Below are 22,993 nucleotides of genomic sequence, written 5' to 3' on the forward strand. Positions count from 1 at the left end.
CTGCATAGAATCTTAGTTTCCTTTCCAGAAGATATAATGTTTTTAATATTAAACAGGAACCATAATGACATATACAGTAGTAACATGCAGTAAATCACCCAAAATACCAACTTTTATGGTAATTTTCCTAATTTCAGCATCAGCAATACGTCCTATATCTATATATTGCTGTATACTGGTGTGTAGCCCCACCCTCCCAGTGATGCCTTGCCTAGACTGTTTAGCTATGCAGAATGCTCCTCTCAGAGCATTATGGGGTATATTTTTTACTGGCGTTAGAACTCTCTGGAAAAAAAACAAAAAAACATTCCGCAGTGATGCACCTGACAGGACTAAAGATGTTGCCACCTGTGGTAAATTTCAGAATGTAAACAAGGATGAGAAGAGATTTTTTTTTTTACAATGGACAAACACTGACTAAATAATCTATAAATAAATGTAAAAAAAATAAGCAATTTTATTCATTAGGTTATTTTGAGTACAGTTCCTCGTTAGGGTACATTATACATTATATTTATGGAAAAAAAAAGCACGCAACATGTTATTGTAAGCAGTGAATATTTATGACTTTTAAAGTGGACCTGAACTCTTGCACAGAACAGAAGGAAAACAGAGAGAAATCCACCCTGTGTGTATTTAGAGAGTTTAGCCTGTCTAATTCCTCATTATCTGTGTCTAATCACAAGTGTAATATGATCTCTCAGCTGGCTGCCTCGGTAGAGTTTGTAAACACAGGATGTTAACCCTATGTCTGCCTCCATGAAAGCAGGAAGTAAACACACTGCAGATGTATTGCTGGATTTGTATCAGCTGTAACAAAGCAATGTTTTTCTGTAAAGGTTATTATGCTGTTGCTTATCCTTTACAGCAGAGAGGAAGTTCTGAGTTCAGGTCCGCTTTAGGTTTCTTTAGGTGAGGCGTAGAAATGTATTCTGGCGGCCGTCAGCGTTGCTCCTCTCAGTCGCCGGTTTCTGCCGTCCGCTGTGTCCTGCCGTTCAAGAAGTCCAGCTCTGCGGCAGAAAACTTTGGGGTCAGCGTGACGCGGTCGTAATCAAAGCTCGGGTCCAGAGAGAAGGGCTGGACGTCGTCGCACAGGCGCTGCGGAGGAAGAAGCAAGGCAAAGATGAGAGATCATGTCCCAGGCGGGACCGTTTAAGACACTAGAGAACCAGGAGCGCAAGTCATTCTTTTAAGCATCCTTTTTTTGCGTTTGGATTGTCTTTACGGTAAAAGGTGACGTTCCTGCGATCTCTGTATTCGTTACCGCGATCCTTCATCAAAGTGCTGCTGTGATTTTGCAGAAACCTCAACTGAAGCTTCATTGAAAACTGAAACCGGCTCATTAGCAATACCCTGGGGCATCTTTAAAGGGAATGTACACTGTGTGTTTTTTAGCATATTTGTTTTATTTATTTATCGCGTTCAGTACTAAAAGATGTAAAGTTTGTTAATTAGCATCGTACGCGGATCAGGCACAACATTAAACCGCCGACAGGTTTCGCCTGTTAGGGGATGTAATTAGTGATTGCTGTACAAATCTGCCGTATGCAACGCAGATATCACCACTCTTTCTATAGCGGAATACTTTATATAACCTTATCTTATGTGCCTAAGTGTGCGTGTGTGTCCATAACCTACTTGTGAGCAGAGCTGAGCTTCTAATACCACCCCTCCATCTACCTAACCACACCCACACAGCAGCTGGAGGAGGGAATTATACCACACAGGTGCACAGACACAATGACTGGGGGAGGGAATTATACCACACAGGAGTGACACAGCAGCTGGGGAGGGAATTATACCACACAGGAGAAGTAACACAGCAGCAGGGGAGATAATTATACCACACAGGTGCACTGACACAATGACTGGGGGAGGGAATTATACCACACAGGAGTGACACGGCAGCTGGGGAGGGAATTATACCACACATGAGGAGTGACACAGCAGTTGGGGAGGGAATTATACCACACAGGGGGCGTGACACAGCAGCAGGGGAGGAAATTATACCACATGGGGAGTGACACAGTAGCTGGGGAGGGAATTATACCACACAGTGGGAGTGACACAGCAGTTGGGGAAGGAATTATACCGCACAGTGGGAGTGACACAGCAGTTGGGGAAGGAATTATACCACACAGGGGGCGTGACACAGCAGCAGGGGGGGAAATTATACCACATGGGGAGTGACACAGTAGCTGGGGAGGGAATTATACCACACAGTGGGAGTGACACAGTAGCTGGGGAGGGAATTATACCACACAGTGGGAGTGACACAGTAGCTGGGGGAGGGAATTATTCACACAGGAGAAGTAACACAGCATCTGGGGAGGGAATTATACCACATGGGGAGTGACACAGCAGCAGGGGAGAGAATTATACCACACAGTGGGAGTGGCATAGCAGATGGGTAGAGAATTATACCACAAAGGGGGAGTGACACAGCAGTTGGGGAGGGAATTATGCCACACAGGGGGAGTGACACAGCAGCTGGGGAAAGGTATTATACCATACAGAAGGAGTGACACCGCAGCTGGGGAAGGGAATTATACCATACAAGAGGAGTGACACAGCAGCTGGGGGAAGGTATTATACCATACAGAAGGAGTGATACCGCAGCTGGGGGAGGGAATTATACCATACAGGAGGAGTGACACAGCAGCTGGGGGAAGGTATTATATCACACAGAAGGAGTGACACTGCAGCTGGGGGAGGGAATTATACCATACAGGAGGAGTGACACAGCAGCTGGGGGAAGGTATTATACCATACAGAAGGAGTGACACTGCAGCTGGGGGAGGGAATTATACAATTATACCATACAGGGGGAGTGACACAGCAGCTGGGGGAAGGTATTATACCATACAGAAGGAGTGACACAGCAGCTGGGGGAGGGAATTATACCATACAGGAGGAGTGACACAGCAGCTGGGGGAAGGTATTATACCATACAGAAGGAGTGACACTGCAGCTGGGGGAGGGAATTATACAATTATACCATACAGGGGGAGTGACACAGCAGCTGGGGGAAGGTATTATACCATACAGAAGGAGTGACACAGCAGCTGGGGGAGGGAATTATACCATACAGGAGGAGTGACACAGCAGCTGGGGGAAGGTATTATACCATACAGAAGGAGTGATACCGCAGCTGGGGGAGGGAATTATACCATACAGGAGGAGTGACACAGCAGCTGGGGGAAGGTATTATACCATACAGAAGGAGTGACACCGCAGCTGGGGGAGGGAATTATACCATACACGAGGAGTGACACAGCAGCTAGGGGAGGGAATTATACGATACAGAAGGAGTGACACTGCAGCTGGGGGAGGGAATTATACAATTATACCATACAGGAGGAGTGACACAGCAGCTGGGGGAAGGTATTATACCATACAGAAGGAGTGACACAGCAGCTGGGGGAGGGAATTATACCATACAGGAGGAGTGACACAGCAGCTGGGGGAAGGTATTATACCATACAGAAGGAGTGACACCGCAGCTGGGGGAGGGAATTATACCATACACGAGGAGTGACACAGCAGCTAGGGGAGGGAATTATACGATACAGAAGGAGTGACACTGCAGCTGGGGGAGGGAATTATACAATTATACCATACAGGGGGAGTGACACAGCAGCTACTGGAAGGTATTATACCATACAGAAGGAGTGACACAGCAGCTGGGGGAGGGAATTATACCACTCAGGGGGAGTGACACAGCAGTTGGGGGGAGGGAATTATACCACTCAGGGGGAGTGACACAGCAATTGGGGGGAGGGAATTACACAACATAGTGTGACCGGCGCCGCAGTGGAGGGAAGGTATTAGATCACACAGGGTATGACTACCCACCTCTTCAGTACAAGGCTCCAGCATGGAGGAGGTGCGGATCTCCAGACAGGTGTCCCTCACAACAGGCTTATCACGTATCCCTGGTCCGGGGTCTGCCTCTCCGGGGTACAGCACTGGGGGAGGTAAAAAAAAAAAAAGCATCAGAAAATATGGGGTCTGCCTGTTTACACAAACTGATACATATTCACTGATAGGCAGGGTTAATGAGATGCAAATGATTCTATTTGGCATGCAAATATAATGCAAATTGTAGGGGTATCTAGATTCTATATACCAGCGAAGCTATATTGGAGGGTAAGCCCAAGATCTCCAGGGGAGCCATATGGGGAGGGGGAAAAGCACTAGATACCAGGGAACTGTACAGGGAAAGGAGGGGGCCACTAGATACCAGGGAACTGTATAGGGAGAGGAGGGGGCCACTCCGGGGAACTGTATGGGGGATGGAGATGGGACACTAAACACCAGGGATCTGAATAGGGAAGGGGCCACTAGACACCAGGGAACTCTATAGGAAAGGGAGGAGCCCACTAAACCCCAGAGAACTGTATAGGCAGGGCTGGGCCGAGGCAGAGGATAGAGAGGCTGCCAGCCTTAGGGTGCAGTGTAGGAGGGGGTGCACAACTCACTCAGCTATCATTCCCCTATTGTGTTTGAAGCAGAGAGAAATAAGAAAAGGGGATGCATGGCAGTGACTGCAAGCCAGATAACTAGAGATTATGGTGTTGGAGGCACAGGGAGCCTCTTAGACTAATAGCAATCAGTGTGTGACAGGCCGGCTTGGGTGGGAGGGATGGAGGGGCGCACTTTGGTGTCTCAGCCTTGGGGGCTGGAAGACCTTGTCCCGGCTCTGTGTATAGGGGAGGGAGGGAGCCACTAGACACCAGGGAACTGTATAGGGGAGGGATCAGCAGACACCAGGGAACTGTATAGGGGAGGGAGGACCACTAAACATCAGTGAACTGTATAGGGGATGGAGTGGAGCTATTAGACACCAGAGGAATTTATAAGGGAGAGAGGTAGCCATTAAACATAGAGGTTGGCCCACGACTTGGGCCCAGAGATCAATTTCAGCTCACTTTGTCTTTGACACCCGTGCTCTAATACTTTTAGCCACAGCCCCTGAACAAGCATGCAGCAGATCAGGTGCTCTGACTGAAGGGTGGATTAGCTACATGCTTGTTCTCAGTTGTGTGATTCAGACACTACTGCAGCCAAAGAGATCAGGACTGCCAGGAAACTGGTATTGTTTAAAAGTAAATAAATATGGCAGCCTCCAAATCACTGTCATTTCAGGTTTGCTTTAACTGTGGATAGTTGTGATGGATTTTGACCGTTACTGTCTCCAGGCATCCCTGTCTCGTCACATGACCCGCCATTGTTTTACGTGACAAGTGAGGGCACACTAACTCTAGAGATGGGGATGTCTGAAGATAGTTGTTGGAGTCAGGAGAGGGGAGTCCTTTCTCTCTTAGGGCCAGTGCACACCAAAAAGCACTAGCGTAATCGCAAACTCTCAGTGCTCTTTGAAGTGATTTTTCTAGGCGAATCTAGGCATGTGCCTAGTGATTTTCTAATAATGCCTAAGGACCTGAGCCCACTAACGCAGTTGTGTGCAGTTGTATCAGCTTTTCAGCATCTCTAACATTGATGTGTTGCTGAAAAGCAGACACAACTGCGTTAATGGACTCAGGCCCTAATGATTTTAGGAGCGTTTTGGCTTAGCGTTTTTTATTTCTTTGTTACAGTACAGCTGTAACTGAAAAGCTTCTGTAATAAAAGCGCTTGGAAAACCGCTCTGATCTAGCGCTTTTCAGAGCGATTTTCCACTTCCCTATACCGTACTCAACATTAAGGCTGAGTCACCTCAGAAAAGCGCAGAAATGCTGCCGGACCTGCGCTTGCGTTTCGGAGAAAATCACATCGCTCTGGTGTGCTCCATCCCTTCCAGATACAAAAGCGCTTTTCAAAGTGCTCAGAAGCGCTCTTGGTGTGCACCAGCCCTTATTCTCTGCAAGGGAAAAAAAGGGGAGGGGGTCACTTATGGATACCTATACTGGGGGGTCCCTCTGGCTAATAATACTGAAGGGGCTATCAATACTGCTGTGATGCTATGTAATAGGGACCCCTCTGGCTACCTTTCCTGGGACCTACCTATACTGGGGGGCACTTATGCCTGAATATACACTGGGGGGCTGTGGAAAGAGAAGCTGTAACCAAAATAACATAATTAGTAAAATTGCATTTGTTTTATCTATTTATTTTTTCTTTACAATATTAACCACTTTGTTCACAGGTCAGTAGATCTACTGACTTGTCCAGAAGCAGTGCTGTGCAGGATTGGGCATTGCTCCTGTGCACATTTCTGGCACTATCTGATGCAGCACTAATTGGTGAAAGGGAATATATGTTTCCTGAGCTAATGAGATTGATTTTTACTATTAAAAATACTTTTATTTTCTCATTTCATAGTGAAAAACACACTCTGTAGCATTATTTCAGAATCAAATATCTTCACCATAAATTGTGACCGGAACATAATCTAAGTTTTGTGATAAGCAGCAAGAATAGCCAAACAAAATCTGTGGTTTTTATCTAAAGTAGCACTTTTTATTTTTAAACTGGAATTCGTAAAACAGAGAAATACATGTTTTTTCTATTTTTTTCTTTGTTTTCCCATTAAAATTCATAGAAAACAAAAGGGTTTGAGGAAAAAAATGGCATACAATGAAAGCCTAGTTTGTCTTGAAAAAACAATATATATTTCATTTCTGTGTCATAAGTAGGGACAAAGTTATTTGTGATTAAATAAGGACATAGCTAAACTGTCAAAACTGCTCTGGTCAATAAGTGGGAAAAAAGGTCTGGATGCGAAGTGGTTAATAGTGCTGCTCGGATACCCCTTTTCAAAATCCGAATTGAATTCGGATCCGGATACCCAGATATCCGGATCCGAATCGCATACCCAGATCCAAACTTTTTGGTATCCGAGTAAACTCGGATATCCGAACCCAATATCCTGGATATCCGGCTGGATTCGGCTCTCCGGATAGAAAACCGGAAGTGACCTGAAAATGGCTTAAAATGCTTCCAAAAATCTCTTCAAATGGCAAAAACCCCTTTCCGGGGTCTCTCTCTGCCTGAAATCTGAGTTGTCTCAGATAGTGGTATTCAGATTTCAAAAAATATCCGAATTGCTATTCAAAGTTCGGATAGTGGAAAGAGTTCGGATTATCTGGGTAGTTCGGATACCCGAATATTGGATGAGCACCACTGAATATTAATTTATAAATGATTTAGGCAGTGTTTACCCACTGTCAAATCTTTCCTCTCCCTGATTTACACTCTGAAATGTATCAGAGATGGCAACATCTTTAGTCCTGTCAGAGGCAGCTCTGCAGAATGTTTGTTTCTGAGAGTTCTAAAGCCAGTACAAAAACATGGGTGGCATCTCAGAATGCTCAGGGAGGAGCGGGTTGAGGAGGGAGGAGGAGGAGAATTCGGCATAGCTAATCAGCCTATGCTATAATATCACTAGGAGGGATACATAACAATATACAGCTATAAATAGGGATCCATTCTAATGTATGTCACTACAGGGCCTCTTTAATACCAGGGGTCACTTGTGGCTACCTAAAACTATGTTGGGGTAAGGGGCACAAAGGTGCCTTATATTTTTTTCTGGTAGTGCACTAACCAAAATGATGCTATGGGACCCCATGAGTTATGCTCCTGGAGGTATCATTCCAACTTACAGTTAGTGGATGGACTCAGCTGCAGAGGGCATTTGAGGGCTGGAACCCACTAGAGCAATTTTCTGAGCGTTTAGGGAGGTTTACAAACCGTTAGTGATTTCCCTGAACGCTCAGCTAATGTTAATGGATGGGCCAAATTCCACTGGAGCGATTGCAATTACCAATTTTTGAGCGTTAGCGTTTCTGCAATGTAAAGTATATTAACGCTGGCGTAATCACTCGTAAAAACCTACACAGAGCGATTTGCTATCGTTTTTAAATTACTGCACTCTGTAAAAAAATGAAAATTAATTGAAAGGACCAATCAGAATTAAAACCGCTCATCGCAAATCGCTACACAATCGCTTGCAAAAAGCTTACACTTTTTAAAATCACTACCAAAATCGCCAGAAAATGCTCATGAAATCGCTTATAAAACGCTCGTTAAAAACGCTAGCGATTGCAATAGCGATTTGTAGTAGGTCCCAGGCCTCACAGAGCATTTTTATATGAATAATGAATTAAAAATAGTTTTTAAAAACGTTGGAGTTTTTACAAAATAACAGATACAGACTAACCAGCAAGCTCATGGTGAACCAGAACTCATTGGAGTATGTGAGGGGCTAGAATGGTCCTAAAAGCCCCCTTACTAAGATGTTAAGAAAAACAAAAGTTTGCTTTCTTAAAGGAGAACTGTAGTGAGAGGGATATGGAGGCTGCCATATTTATTTCCTTTTAAGCAATACCAGTTGCCTGGCAGCCCTGATGGTCTATTTGCCTAAAGAAGTGTCTGAATCACACCAGAAACAAGCATGCAGCTAATCTTGTCATATCTGTCTAAATTTGTCAGAAACACCTGATCTGCTGCATGCTTGTTCAGGGCCTATGGCTGAAAGTATTAGAGGCAGAGGATTAGCTGAATAGCCAGGCAACTGGTATTGCTTAAAAGGAAATAAATATGGCAGCCTCCCTATACCTCTCACTACAGTTCTTCTTTAAAACAGAAAGAATTTGCGATAATTCAGGTTGGAGTGAGCTGGAGATGTCTCCCAGTGCATCACTGCTGAATATATGCAAATTAACCATTCTACCCTTAGAAGCTAAACACACCTCCAGAACCGCTAGAATGCAATGATGTGTCAGCTTGTTAACCACTTGAGGACCCACCCTTTACCCCCCCTTAAGGACCAGCGCTGTTATTTGTGATCTGTGCTGGGTGGGCTCTACAGCCCCCAGCACAGATCAGGGTGCATCTAGAGCGATCAGATCGCCCCCCTTTTTCCCCCACTATGGGGATGATGTGCTGGGGGGGTCTGATCGCTCCTGCCTGCCGGTGTTGCGGGGGGGCACCTCAAAGCCCCCCTCCGCGGCAAAATCCTCCCCCCTCCCTCTCCTACCTGGCCCCCCTGGTGTTCCGGGCTGCACAGGACGCTATCCGTGCTGTGCAGCCAGTGACAGGACGTCCCCTGTCACATGGCGGCGATCCCCGGCCGCTGATTGGCCGGGGATCGCCGATCTGCCTTACGGCGCTGCTGCGCAGCAGCGCCATACAATGTAAACAAAGCGGATTATTTCCGCTTGTGTTTACATTTAGCCTGCGAGCCGCCATCGGCGGCCCGCAGGCTATTCACGGAGCCCCCCGCCGTGATTTGACAGGAAGCAGCCGCTCGCGCGAGCGGCTGCTTCCTGATTAATCAGCCTGCAGCTGGCGACGCAATACTGCGTCGCTGGTCCTGCAGCTGCCACTTTGCCGACGCGCGGTATGAGTGCGCGGTCGGCAAGTGGTTAATTAGTACAGAGCCAAAATAATCCAACATGCATACAATGGTTAATTTGCATATATTCAGCAGTGATGCACTGGGAAACATCTCAAGCTCACTGCAACCTGACTTATCGCAAGTTCTTTCTGTTTTAAAGAAAGCAAACTTTTATTTTTCTTTACAAAATAAAGAAGTAAAACGCATGCTTTACCAATTGAAAGAAACTTTTAACGACTTAAAACAACATTTAGTCAAATTCATATAAAAAGCTTTGCCTAAACCGGCGCTTTAAGGTTGGTTAGTGTCAGACAACTACCGTAGTTACTTTTTCCAAACTTTCTAGTGAGGTTTTAAAGCGGACATGAATTAAGAACTTCCTCTCTGTTCTAAACAATAAGCAACAGCACAATAACCTTTAAAGAAAAAAAAAACATTTCTTTGTTACAGGCCACAGAACTCCTGCAATAAATCTGCAGTGTGTCTACATCCTGCTTTCATGAAAGCAGGTATAGGGTTAACATCCTGTGTTTACAAATTAGCTGCTCTGCCGAGATTCCTGTGCGGACACAGCTGAGAGATCAAATTACAGTGGTGATTAGTCACAGATGAGGGGGAATTAGACAGGCTAAACCCTCTAAATACATACATGGTATATTTCTCTCTGTTTTCCTTGAGTCCTGTGCAAGAGTTCAGCTCCACTTTGAGCATCAGGATTGGAGATGCGAGATTGGTCTCACAGCAGAGTGCATGCTGGGAGTTGTAAAGTTTGCTGACTTCGGAAATACAGGCATCGCCATATAAAGGGGCCACTGACCATTTGCTGCCAACTTGAGAGACGGCCGGCGGCGCATACTGATGGAGAATTTCCTCCGGAACGCCGCAGCCATGAAAATTCTTAAATAATGCGCATCCGATTCCGGCCCAGCAAGCAGCTCGGCAAGAAGGCGGCCTTATTTTCCGGAGTGGATTTGGGGACGGTAAACATGTTTGCGATTATCCCCAGTCACGGCCGCGGGAGCGGAGGCAATCAGCTCGTGTTTATCGGGGGAGATGTGTCAGACGGGAAACATTTCAGCACTAAATTTAGCCTCTGTGACAGTAAATGAAAACGTCTAATCCGCAGCCTTCACTCCGCTGGTAAAGCTTAATCAAGCGTCCCCTTCACATGCAAAACGTCTCCGACAGCAGAAATCAACAGGAGAGAGACCGACGGGGCTAAAGAAGAACTCCAACCAGCTATAAAATTACTTCAAGGAAAACTGACGTGAGAGGGATATGGAGGCTGCGTGACTTGGAACTGGGGCTGCGTAGTTCTCAATTGAGGTTCAACCGGAAGATCCCATTGAATATAAAGAGGACGGGGAACATAATTATTAATATTATTTATATAGTGTCGACATCTTCCGCAGAGCTGTACAGAGTACATTGTAAAGCAAAAATCCAAGAGGTCCGCACACTCAATAAACTATTTATTCACATGATGCACCAGACATTCCAGTCACCAACAACTGTTTCCGGGACAAAACAAGTCTCCTTTTGTCAGGGTATTTAAAGAGACACTGAAGCGAAAAAAAAAAAATGATATAATGAATTGGTTGTGTACTATGAATAATTACTAGAAGTTTAGCAGCAAAGAAAATATTCTCATATTTTTATTTTCAGGTTTATAGTGTTTTTTCTAACATTGCATCATTCTATAATATGTCCAGATTACACAACACTCAGCATTCAAAATGATTCTTTCAGAGCAGTCTGTGAACTAATGACCTCTCCTCTGGCAGAGAAAAAGTAAATAGTTCAATAACACTTGAGATAATAAAAATCAGATAACAGCCCTCTCCATGACTTTGAAAGTCGCAGAGCTTAATTGCTTTTTTGCATAGAGATAACAACTGGAGTTTCTTAACTCTTCCTGTACTGGAAACAATTAGACTAATGTATCTGATCTTAATGTTTTATTTCTTAGCTGTACTACACATACAAATCATAATATCACAATTTTTTTTTCGCTTCAGTGTCTCTTTAACAGAATGGTAACCATTACCTTGACAAAGGGGACCCGCCATGGCCCCGAAACGGTTGTGGTGGGGGTCTGGTGTATCATGTGAATAAATCACGCTACAGTTTATTGAGTGTGTGGACCGCTTGGATTTTTGCTTTGAGGACTTATGGTCCAGCACCTCGGATCCTATAATGGTGTGCAACGCTTTCTCTGCTGATGGACCAACTACCTATCCAGGTATATCGTCCATGTGAAACCCAACCAACCAATCCCAAGCCCTCTGAAACAAGCCAACACGCTTTCTCTGCAGATGGACCAAATACCTATCCAGGTATATCATCCATATCAAACCCAACCAACCAATCCCAAGCAATCTGAAACACGCCACAACGATTTCTCTGCAGATGGACCAAATACCCATCCAGGTATACCATCCATGTCAAACTAAACCAACCAATCCCAAGCCCTCTGAAACAAGCCCCAACGCTTTCTCTGCAGATGGACCAAATACCCATCCAGGTATACCATCCATGTCAAACCCAACCAACCAATCCCAAGCCATCTGAAACAAGCCACAACGCTTTCTCTGCAGATGGACTAAATACCCATCCAGGTATACCATCCATGTCAAACCCAACCAACCAACCAACCCCAAGCCCTCTGAAACACTCCACCACTCCTTGTCTGCAGATGGACGAAATACCCATCCAGGTGTACCATCCATGTCAAACCCAACCAACCAACCCCAAGCCCTCTGAAACATGCCACAACGCTTTCTCTACTGATGGACCAAATACCCATCCAGGTATACCATCCATGTCAAACCCAACCAACCAATCCTAAGCCCTCTGAAACAAGCCACAACGCTTTCTCTGCAGATGGACCAAATACCCATCCAGGTATACCATCCATGTCAAAACCAACCAACCAATCCCAAGCCATCTGAAACACGCCACAACGCTTTCTTAGGTTTCTTGGAGTGTGCAGACCTCTTTTAACCCAGAGAGGCACGTCAGGTAACATGTGCTGAACGAAGATACGTCAATCCCTGCTAAATTAATTGGCGCTGGTTGGTTATGCAGTCCAATTACTGTGAGCCGAGTGAGCGTAGCTCCTCGTGGCTCTCTTCCCTTCCCCCTGTGCTCTGGCTTCCTATGGTCTTTGTGAATATTTGATCCAGGCTCACACGGAGTTCTCTGCTAGCTGACCTGAATATCTCCAGCTCCCCCATACGTCTCAATTCCATCCTCTCAACCTCTGCTTGCCCGCACACAGGCCTGTGATGATCCTAATTAAGTTACTAATTACGTTCTCAGTGGAGGTAATTAACGTGCAGCGGAAGAGCAAGGCATGCTGCTAGCGAGAGGGAGATAATTGAGAAAGTATTGACATCTTATGCTAGACGCCTTCTGCAAATTATTTCTCAAGTTCCAGACTCAGAAGTGTTTATTAGGCTTAGAAGACACAAGACAGGAGAAAAGCAAGCCAGATCTCCCCATTAGGTATCAAACCAAAAACCAAGATCGGCAACATTAAAGCGTAATTTTACTTAGGCCCCAGATTGAACAAGGCAAATGCAAAATAGCAAAAAAACTATAAGAAATCAGAAGGGGAGATGCCCAAAAAGAGTAAAATGTATTAAAACTGTTAAAGTAAAGGTATTGGAGAACTTACCTTTTCTGTAAGACCATCAGTTTGTTTGAATTTCAAAAATTAATTGTACATTAAAATCACTGCACATAAAAACTGGACAACACGTTTCGTAGGTGTTACCCGCTTCCTCGGATCAGTGACAGCACTGAGGAAGCAAGTAACATCCACAAAATGTGTTGTCCAGCTTTCATGTGCAGTGAAATTTCCTGTATAATAAGCTTTTAAAGAGACTCTGTAACATCAAAAAGATCCCCTGGGGGGGACTCACCTCGGGTGGGGGAAGCCTCGGGATCCTAATGAGGCTTCCCACGTCGTCCTCTGTCCCACGGGGGTCTCGCTGCAGCCCTCCGAACAGCCGGCGACAGACCCGACTGTCAGTTCAATATTTACCTTTGCAGGCTCCAGTGGGGGCGCTGTGGCTGTTTTTGGCTCGGAACTAGACGGAAATACCCGATCTCCGTCGGGTCCGCTCTACTACGCAGGCGCCGGAGACTTGCGCCTGCGCAGTAGAGCAGACCCGACGACGATCAGGTATTTCCGCCTACTTCGGAGCCGACAGCCACCAGAGCGCCTGCGCAGGAGCCAGGAAGGTAAATATTACGTCACCGCTGTACGGAGGGCTACAGCGAGACCCCTGAGGGACGGAGGACGGCGTGGGAAGCCTCATTAGGATCCTGAGGCTTCCCCCACCCGAGGTGAGTACCCCCCAGGGGATCTTTTGATGTTACAGTTCCTCTTTAAGATTCATACTGATGGTGTGAGAGAACGCGGAAAAGTCACCGCGTGTGCTGACAGCAAGGCGGCTGATTCCGCGTCCAGCGCGGCGGTTTGCACACGGAAGCGTGCGTCTGGTAATCTGAAGGAACGTGGAAAAGCCGCCGCATGTACTGACAGCAAGGCGTCTGGTTCCGCGTCCAGCGCGGCGGTTTGCACGCAGCAGCGTGCATCTGGTGTGGCTGAGTCTGTTAGTTCACACAGGTTCAGGAATACGCGCGCGCGCGCTCTGAGAGGCAGAACTTTTATAATGGTCAAGGGGGGATCAGCTGACCAGGCTGGTCAGCTGACCTCAGAGCTGGTAACCATTGGTTTATCACTTAGAGGTGGCGCAAGAGAGCGCTGCTCTATATATAGTTACTGCTGGCCACTCACAAGTTGTCTGCCGTTGCGAACACTACGTGGAAGCACTCAGACCTTAGTCAGATCCAACAGTGTGTTTGAACCAGGAGGACCTGGGAATTCACACTGAGCCAGATTACTTGTGTTATCATTCTGTTATTCTTCAGACTAGTTCCAGGGTGTAGAGACCACGGACCTCACACCCAAGACTAGGGAACTTGTGTTATCATTCTGTTATACTTCAGACTAGTTCCAGGGTGTAGAGACCACGGACCTCACACCCAAGACTAGGGAACTTGTGTTATCATTCTGCTATACATCAGACTAGTTACAGGGTGTAGAGACCACGGACCTCACACCCAAGACTAGGCATTGTTTGATATCTGTTATGACCTATTGCTTTCCTGACTATCCCTCTGCTTTCTGATTCGGTACCACGCATATCTGATATTCTGTTGCCAAACCCTGCCTGCCTTGGATACCGAATCAGCTTTCTGTCTTTGTACTTTGTCTGTCCGTGTGTTGCCGACCTGGCTTGCCCGACCTCGAGAGCTATCTCTCCCCTTTAAGAGATAGTCTCCAGATCAGTCAGTGACATCCACCTTCAGGTGTCACTCACTTACTGGTCCTTCCTACTTCCAGCCTGACTCCTCCCCTTGGAGAGTCTCAGGCTGCTGGAAGGTTTCTGTACTCTCTAAGAGCAGTATTGCCCATACTGCCCAGGGCCACCTGCTCCTCAGGTGGGTCACTCAAAGTCATACTGTTACACCAAACAATAATATATATTTAGAGGTGTCCAGAGGTTAGCACTATATCTGTATTATTGGTGATTCTGCAGATCATCAATAATCAGGTATATATATCTGTATTCTTGGTGATACTGCAGATCACCAATAATCAGATTCTCTCTGTGTGCTGACACCAATCGTTACAGATGGTCTTACAGAAGAGGTAGATCTGTCGATACCTTTTCTTTTTAGCATTTTGAATCCATTTAATTATTTTTGATTGTAAGGCTGTCTGGAAGATCAGACATTCAAGTCAGAGTTTGCGGCACTTATGGCTAAACCGCCGTCACCCGTGTGACTACCTTCTGCCGTGGCTGGCGATGACAACAAAGGGGGCCTGTCCGCTATGCAGAGGTGCAGGGATATAAAATGTGCATGCAGTGCTCGCATCAGTGGTATTTCATAAAGCAGCCAGAACAGAGTGGTCAGGCTGCAAATGCTTTTGTATCAGCGTGCAGCTGGCTATAATAGACAAGACATAGAACATTTATATCGCGCTTTACTCCTGGCAGACTCAAAGCATCAGAGCTGCAGCCACTAGGGTGCACTCTATAGGCAGTAGCAGGGAGTCTAGCCCAAGGACTCCTTACTGAATAGGTGCTGGCTTACTGAACAGGAAGAGCAGAGATTCAAACCCTGGTCGCCTGTGTCAGAGGCTGAGCTCTTAAAGGGAACCTTAAATAAACAAAGGGAAAAAAAGTGTTTCACTTACCTGGGGCTTCTACCAGATCGCTGCATTCGCCCTGTGCCCGCGCAGTCTTGGAATGATGCTCTGGTCCCCCACCACGGCTAAGTTTTGTTTTCAAGCCACTGCGACGTGTGTGTGTCCCCACCCTCGCTCACGCCGCTGTCCTGCACAGGAGGAGAAATCTCATACTGCGCATGCATAGGACGGCGACGTGAGGAAGCGCGAGGACTGAGCAGGCGCAGCGGCTTCAGAAACGAAAATTAGCCACTGCGGTGAAACGGAGCATCGCTCCAGGAAGGCAGAAGCACAGGGCGGCTGCAGGGGTTTGGTTGAAACCCCTGCGAAGTGAAACTTTTTTTTTGTGTGTCGTTAAGGTTCCCTTTAACCAGTACTATCCAGCCCTAACATAAGTCTGTTCCACTACAACATGCTGCCAGTGTGCACAGATGGCAATAACTGCTTTGGATAACATTAGCAGCAACTTTAGTTCTGCAGGTGTGACATCACCTCTGTGTGTTTCTGTGTATTTCGGTACACGTCTGCTTTAAGTAAATATAAATGATGGGTACATACAGTAGTTTTGTCCGGTCTCCTCTTCCTCCGAATCCGAGTTCACATCAGAAGAATTGAGGAAATTGTCAACCTGGGGATAAAAAGGAAGAAAACATAGCAGGTATAAACTGTACAAATATAGAGCAAGTGTACTTGGTCTTAAAGTGCACTTTGATTCATACACCACTGTGACTTGCCTGTGAATTTCTGCCACAGCCCTCGCACTGTGACTTTGTGCCGCACCCCCAGTGTTGTGACTTGCCTGTGACTTCCCTTGTGCCTCTCCCCCAGCACTGTGACTTCCTTTATGCCCCGGCTCCAGTGCTGTGACTACCCTATGACTTTGTGCCACTCCCCCAGCACTGTGAATGTCTTTGTGTCGTGCTCCCAGCACTGTGACTACTATATGACTTTGTGCTATTTCCCCAGCACTGTGACTTTTATTTGCACCATTCCCCCAGCACTGTGACTTCCCTGTGACTTTCTTTGTGCCACGCCCCCAGCATTGTGACTTCCCTGTGACTTTCTTTGTGCCACTCCCCCAGCACTGACTTCCCTGTGACTTTGTGCCACTCCCCCAGCACTGTGACTTTCCTGTGACTTTCTTTGTGCCATTCCCCCAGCACTGTGACTTTCCCGTGACTTTCTTTGTGCCATTCCCCCAGCACTGTGACTTTTCTGCCATGCCCCCAGCACTGTGACTTTCTTTCTGCCATGCCCCCAGCACTGTGACTTTCTTTCTGCCACTCCCCCAGCACTGGGACTTTCCCGTGACTTTCTTTGTGCCATTCCCCCAGCACTGGGACTTTCTTTGTGCCATTCCCCCAGTACTGGAACTTTCGTTCTGCCATGCCCCCAGCACTGTGACTTTCTTTGTGCCATGCCCCCAGCACTTGGACTTCCCTGTGACTTTCTTTGTGCTACGCCCCCAGCACTGACTTTCCTGTGACTTTGTTCCATGCCCCCAGCACTGGGACTTCCCTGTGACTTTGTTCCATGCCCCCAGCACTGTGACTTCCCTGCGACTTTGTGCCATTCCCCCAGCATTGTGACTTTCCTGTGACTTTGTGCCATTCCCCCAGCACTGTGACTTCCCTGTGACTTTGTACCATTCCCCCAGCACTGTGACTTCCCTGTGACTTTGTGCCATTCCCCCAGCACTGTAACTTCCCTGTGACTATGTGCCATTCCCCCAGCTCTGTGACTTTCCCGTGACTTTCTTTGTGCCACGCTCCCACACTGTGACTACCCTGTCACAGCACTGACTTCCCTGTGACTTTGTTCCACGTCCCCAGAAATGACTTCCCTGTGACTTTCTTTGTGCCACGCCCCCAGCACTGGGACTACCCTGTGACTTTGTTCCATGCCCCCAGCACTGTGACTTCCCTGTGACTTTGTGCCATTCCCCCAGCATTGTGACTTCCCTGTGACTTTGTGCCATTCCCCCAGCACTGTGACTTCCCTGTGACTTTGTACCATTCCCCCAGCACTGTGACTTCCCTGTGACTTTGTGCCATTCCCCCAGCACTGTAACTTCCCTGTGACTATGTGCCATTCCCCCAGCTCTGTGACTTTCCCGTGACTTTCTTTGTGCCACGCCCCCACACTGTGACTACCCTGTCACAGCACTGACTTCCCTGTGACTTTGTTCCACGTCCCCAGCACTGACTTCCCTGTGACTTTCTTTGTGCCACGCCCCCAGCACTGGGACTTCCCTGTGACTTTCTATGTGCTACGCCCCCAGCACTGACTTCCCTGTGACTTTGTTCCATGCCCCCAGCACTGTGACTTCCCTGTGACTTTGTTCCATGCCCCCAGCACTGTGACTTCCCTGTGACTTTGTGCCATTCCCCCAGCATTGTGCCTTCCCTGTGACTTTGTTCCATGCCCCCAGCACTGTGACTTCCCTGTGACTTTGTGCTATTCCCCCAGCACTGTGACTTCCCTGTGACTTTGTGCCATTCCCCCAGCACTGTGACTTCCCTGTGACTATGTGCCATTCCCCCAGCTCTGTGACTTTCCTGTGCCTTTCTTTGTGCCACGCCCCCACACTGTGACTACCCTGTCACAGCACTGACTTCCCTGTGACTTTGTTCCACGCCCCCAGCACTGACTTCCCTGTGACTTTGTTCCATGCCCCCAGCACTGTGACTTCCCTGTGACTTTGTTCCACGCCCCCAGCACCACAATACATCACAGCCATACGTTCATCACAGCTTACCTGAACTCTCCCTGAATGAGAAAGGCTGTGGCAGCATCCCACTGTAACTCCATCGTCAATTACCAGCTGGCAAGGAAAAGCAAGAGGTCATTACTACTCAGTTAAGAATAAGATGAAGGCTGCTGTAGGACATATTGTTAGGGCATGAGTTAGTGAATTAGAGAAAATAAAACATCAAGACATTTGTAAAGCTCTTTTCTCCCGTAGGACCCAAAGCACATAAGCCTGTCTCAGATGAGTACTTAGTGATGCTTTATAAGGGAAAAACTTATGTGATCATAAATGCCAGACTAAACAGGTAGCTTTTCAGTTTTGATTTAAATGCTTCCAGGGTTGGAGCTGTCTTGCTTGGGTGTGGAAAGGCATTCCAAAGGGTAGGGGCAGCATGACAGAAGGCAGTATGCTAACAGCAGCTGGAAGGTAGGGGATTCATCCATGAATTCTGGGCTTTGGTTTGCTAGGTTTATCCTGGCACACTTCTGTTTGTACAACTGAATTTTGCTGACATTAGGAACTGTTTTTTGTCGATGTAGAAAGTCATTGATTAGCTGATGTCCAATAAATTACTTTTGATTGACCTGGTTATAAAGAACTTGCCATTTCTCTGCCCCTTTGAGATCGCCATATTTATATAGGAGTGATCAGTGCTTAGTTGGTACAAATATCATCCGACTCCAATTCCGACTCCTTAGTTTATGAAACCACCGACTCCAATTCCGACTCCTCAGTTTGTGAAACCACCGACTCCAACTCCGACTCCAGGTACCTAAAAATGGCTCCGACTCCTCCACTCAGACTCCTTAATCTAATACTTACCAGGGCTGTGGATTTGGTAGAAAAATCATCCAACTACGACTCCGCTTTATGAAACCACTGACTCCGACTCCAGGTACCCAAAATTGCTTCGACTCCAACTCCACAGCCCTGCCACTAACGATACAATCTTTTTCATCCAATCTTACCATTTCTATGTAATATAAGTTAACTGCCTAAATTATCCATTCAATATATTCACTCAGTTTACCCTCGTACTACATAGATTTGGTAAAATTTGATGAAAAAGATTGGATCATTGCATTCAGCAAACTGGATCAGTGAATTCTTCTGTTGCTGCAATTAGGGAAATCTACTGAGTGGATGAATATGAACTCTGTTTTTTTTCTTCCCCACTTTGGCCTCTATTCATAAAACTTTTACCGCATGCTTACCGCTGGAAACAGCCGACTTTCCTGACCATTTAGCAAAGTCTCAATTCATAAAAGCTGTTTCCGCATGAAAAGCTACAATTCCCCAACAGAGCGATACATTTCCGCCTTGTGCAGTGATTTTCTGTCCATTCATAAAGATTAGAGGAAGCGGTATGAGGACGGGAAATACCGCTTCCTCGGATGTAGCGAGAAGCGCGCGGAATACATACAAGTGAATGGGACAGACCTCCCAAGCAGCAGCAGAGAGAGCAGCGCATGGAGGGACTCTGCCTGCTTCTGTGTTTCCGCAAGCCTACTGCCAGCCTACAGCGGGAAATCTCCGCAATGCTATCGCAGCTGACAAGATTTTTATGAATGACCACCCAGAAGTCTAAAATACCGATGCGGTATTTTCCCTCCACACATTTTTCGCCCTATATGTTTTATGAATAGAGACCTTTATAGGTCTGTGTCATTCATACAGGTTATTATTCTCTCCACAACACAAATAGATTCATTAGGGAAACAGGATAGATTGGATAAAAATGCCGTCACAGAGTCATGATCATGGTGTTTCAGAGACCATACCTGCTCTGCTTCCTCCATACCAACAGGAAGTACCGCCTCTTCTGACCGCTGAGTATTGTCTGTGTTGTCAGATGCTGGCCTGTGATTCTGCGTCCTTGGACTCTCGCAAACCCGTCTATCTGTCAACACCAGGAAAAAGGGCAACTGTAGTTACTGTTACAATATTCATTTATAAATTAGTCAGTGTTTGCCCATTTTAAAATATTTCTTCACCCTATCCACAAGGATCAAGTGGGCTTCGTCCCAGGGCGCCAAGCCCCAGACGCAGTCTACAGAGCAATCCAAGTATTCGAGAGCCTGCACTATAGGAAAATCCCAGGTGTCTGTGTAAGCTTGGACATTTACAAGGCGTTCGATACGCTCTCATGGGAATATCTGTATTTTGTATTACAGCACTGGGGGTTTGGGTCCTCCTTTATAGCTTGGCTACAAGCGCTCTATTCCTCCCCAACAGCAAAAATTAATTATGCGGGTTATCTATCCCCCAGCTTTGCAATCGAGAGAGGCACCCGCCAGGGGTGTCCTCTCTCACCAATCTTATTCATTATAGCTATGGAACCTCTAGCCTGTATCATTAGAGACGCAGACAGAGTCCAAGGTTTCCAAATAGCAGGAACTCAACATAAGCTTAATCTGTTTGCGGATGATATGCTAGTGTTTCTGTCAAATCCACAATCCTCTATCCCAGCCTTGATGGAAATAGTGGATGAGTTTGCACAGGTGTCTGGCCTTACTATTAACCCAAATAAGTCCTCCCTTATGAATATAACCTTAGCCCAGCCTGAATGGATGGAATTGACCAACAAAGTCCCCTTCCAGACAGTCAATAACCAGATCTCCTATCTAGGAATCAAATTAACTTCGAGATATAGTTCTCTCTTTCAGGCAAATTACTATGCACTATCCAAACAAATCACCCAATATATTTCCAATTGGTCTGAGATGCATTTGTCCTGGCTTGGTCGTGTGCATTCTGTCAAAATGACGTTACTGCCCAAAATTTTATACCATTTCAGGCTGCTCCCGGTCTGGGTTCCCCCACATTTTCTTAGATTGTTTCAGCTCAAAATCAACAAATTTATTTGGGGTAACTCCAGACCGAGAGTAGCTAAAGCCTCCTTATACCTACCTAAATATTCAGGGGGCCTAGGCCTTCCAGATTTGCATGCATACTACCAAGCCTCACAAATCGCTCCAATGGTTGGATTGTACAGAGGTCCAGAGATGCCGCAGTGGTCATATTTTGACATAGCCTTGGCGGCCCCTCTATCGGTGCAGTCCCCAATTTGGCTCCCACCCAAATCTCGGCCCCCCTTGCTAAGTTTTATTTTTACACATTGTTTAAGGGTATGGGACTCTTCTAAATATACCCGGAAATTGATATCCCCATTTCTTCCATTATTGCCTATCACTGACAATCCCCTCTTCCCTCCAGCATACGATGATCCAGCAGCATTTCGCTGGTGGACTACGAAAAACCTACTAATAGTCTACCATTTGATAAAAGACTCAAAGGTCGTCAGCTGGGACTTTTTAAGGGAAAAATTCCAGATCCCAGGGTCAGAATACTTCCGGTTCCTACAGCTGAGGCACTGGATCAACTCACTCTTAAAAAACACCTCAAATGCAGATGTGTCTTTATCATTGTTTGAAAATGTTTGTTTACATGACACCAAGGGGAATGGGCTAATAAGCAAGCTATATCTAAATTCAATAAGTCCAGCCCCCACCTTTGTACACGGGTATGTTAAGGCTTGGGAGCTCGACCTGAAGAACTCTAGACCTATAGAAGAATGGTCACACGCATGGAATAGCCTTTTTCACCTCTCTATAAACCTAGGCCTAATAGAGGCCTCCCTTAAAGTAATGATGAGGTGGTACTGGGTGCCTTCTAGATTGGCACACGTTGGAGGGGATGGGATGTGTTTCAGGGGTTGCCAGTCCAGGGGAGACATGCTGCACACCTTTTGGTCCTGTTCGATGCTGTCTCGCTTCTGGTCCAAAGTCTACCGCCTTATACAAGCGGTGTTCCACACCCAATTACGTAGAGACCCGTGGTCAGCATTGCTGCATTTCCGCACAGGCTCCTTAAATAAAAACCAGGAGGCTCTCCTCCAATTTATCTTTGTAGCAGCAAAACAAACTATCGCCAGAGCCTGGAAAAAGCAACTTGTCCCTTTTCAGGAAGTAAAAAACAGAATCACCTGCATTATGACCCAAGAACAATTAGCGGGGACTCTCCTGGACAGGCAACCCAGAGTGGACGCAATATGGGGCCCATGGAGGGCATACCTGTCTATAACTGGAAACAACTGAACAGTAAAAAAATTTAAACCAAGCAGACCTGCTTTATAAGTCTCTGCACAGGAGGGGCTCACCTCCTCTTTCCCTCCCCTTTCCCTCCATTTTCTCTCTTCTTTTTCCTCCCTTTAGTTTTCTCCCCCTCTTTCTCCCCCCTAACGCAGGGGGGTTCTCTCTCTCTCTAACCAATCCCCACAGCCCAGTAGGTAAGTGGGGGTCATAGATTTCTGCTAGACAAGGCACTCAGAGGCAAGGAGCGGAGCTCGCTCTGGAGCCCTGATTTCCTTGCGCTACTATGAAAGGGACCCTAGGTCCCACAAAATGTGATAACCTCTCATGCCTTTCTTATCTAAGGTGATGTTGTGACAGACAAATCTCTTGTTTTCTGTGAGTCATGAGAAGTTGCCCAAATGAATACCTTGCCTAGCACTGTACATCATATACTGTTTTTTTCCTTTGCTAAAACTCAATAAAAAGTTTGAAATTGAAAATATTTCTTCACCCTGATTTCCATTCTGAAATGTATCACGGGTCTTTCGTCTTGTCAGGTG

General features: G+C 46.5%; 1 protein-coding gene across 1 annotated transcript in view; it reads right to left on the reverse strand.

Moving 5' to 3' along the window:
- Positions 1 to 439: 439 nt before the first annotated feature.
- Positions 440 to 22,993, reverse strand: part of IFTAP (intraflagellar transport associated protein) — a 58,939-nt gene continuing 36,385 nt past the window's right edge. The window contains exons 3-7 of the mRNA XM_068260055.1: positions 20,142 to 20,260; positions 18,367 to 18,432; positions 16,167 to 16,236; positions 3,856 to 3,968; positions 440 to 1,098 (exon numbers count right to left, since the gene is read on the reverse strand). Coding sequence (XP_068116156.1) covers positions 958 to 1,098; positions 3,856 to 3,968; positions 16,167 to 16,236; positions 18,367 to 18,432; positions 20,142 to 20,260 — 509 coding nt within the window. The 3' untranslated portion in view covers positions 440 to 957. The remainder of the gene's footprint in view (positions 1,099 to 3,855; positions 3,969 to 16,166; positions 16,237 to 18,366; positions 18,433 to 20,141; positions 20,261 to 22,993) is intronic.

Source organism: Hyperolius riggenbachi, chromosome 11, assembly GCF_040937935.1.
Source record: "Hyperolius riggenbachi isolate aHypRig1 chromosome 11, aHypRig1.pri, whole genome shotgun sequence".
NCBI lineage: Eukaryota > Metazoa > Chordata > Amphibia > Anura > Hyperoliidae > Hyperolius > Hyperolius riggenbachi.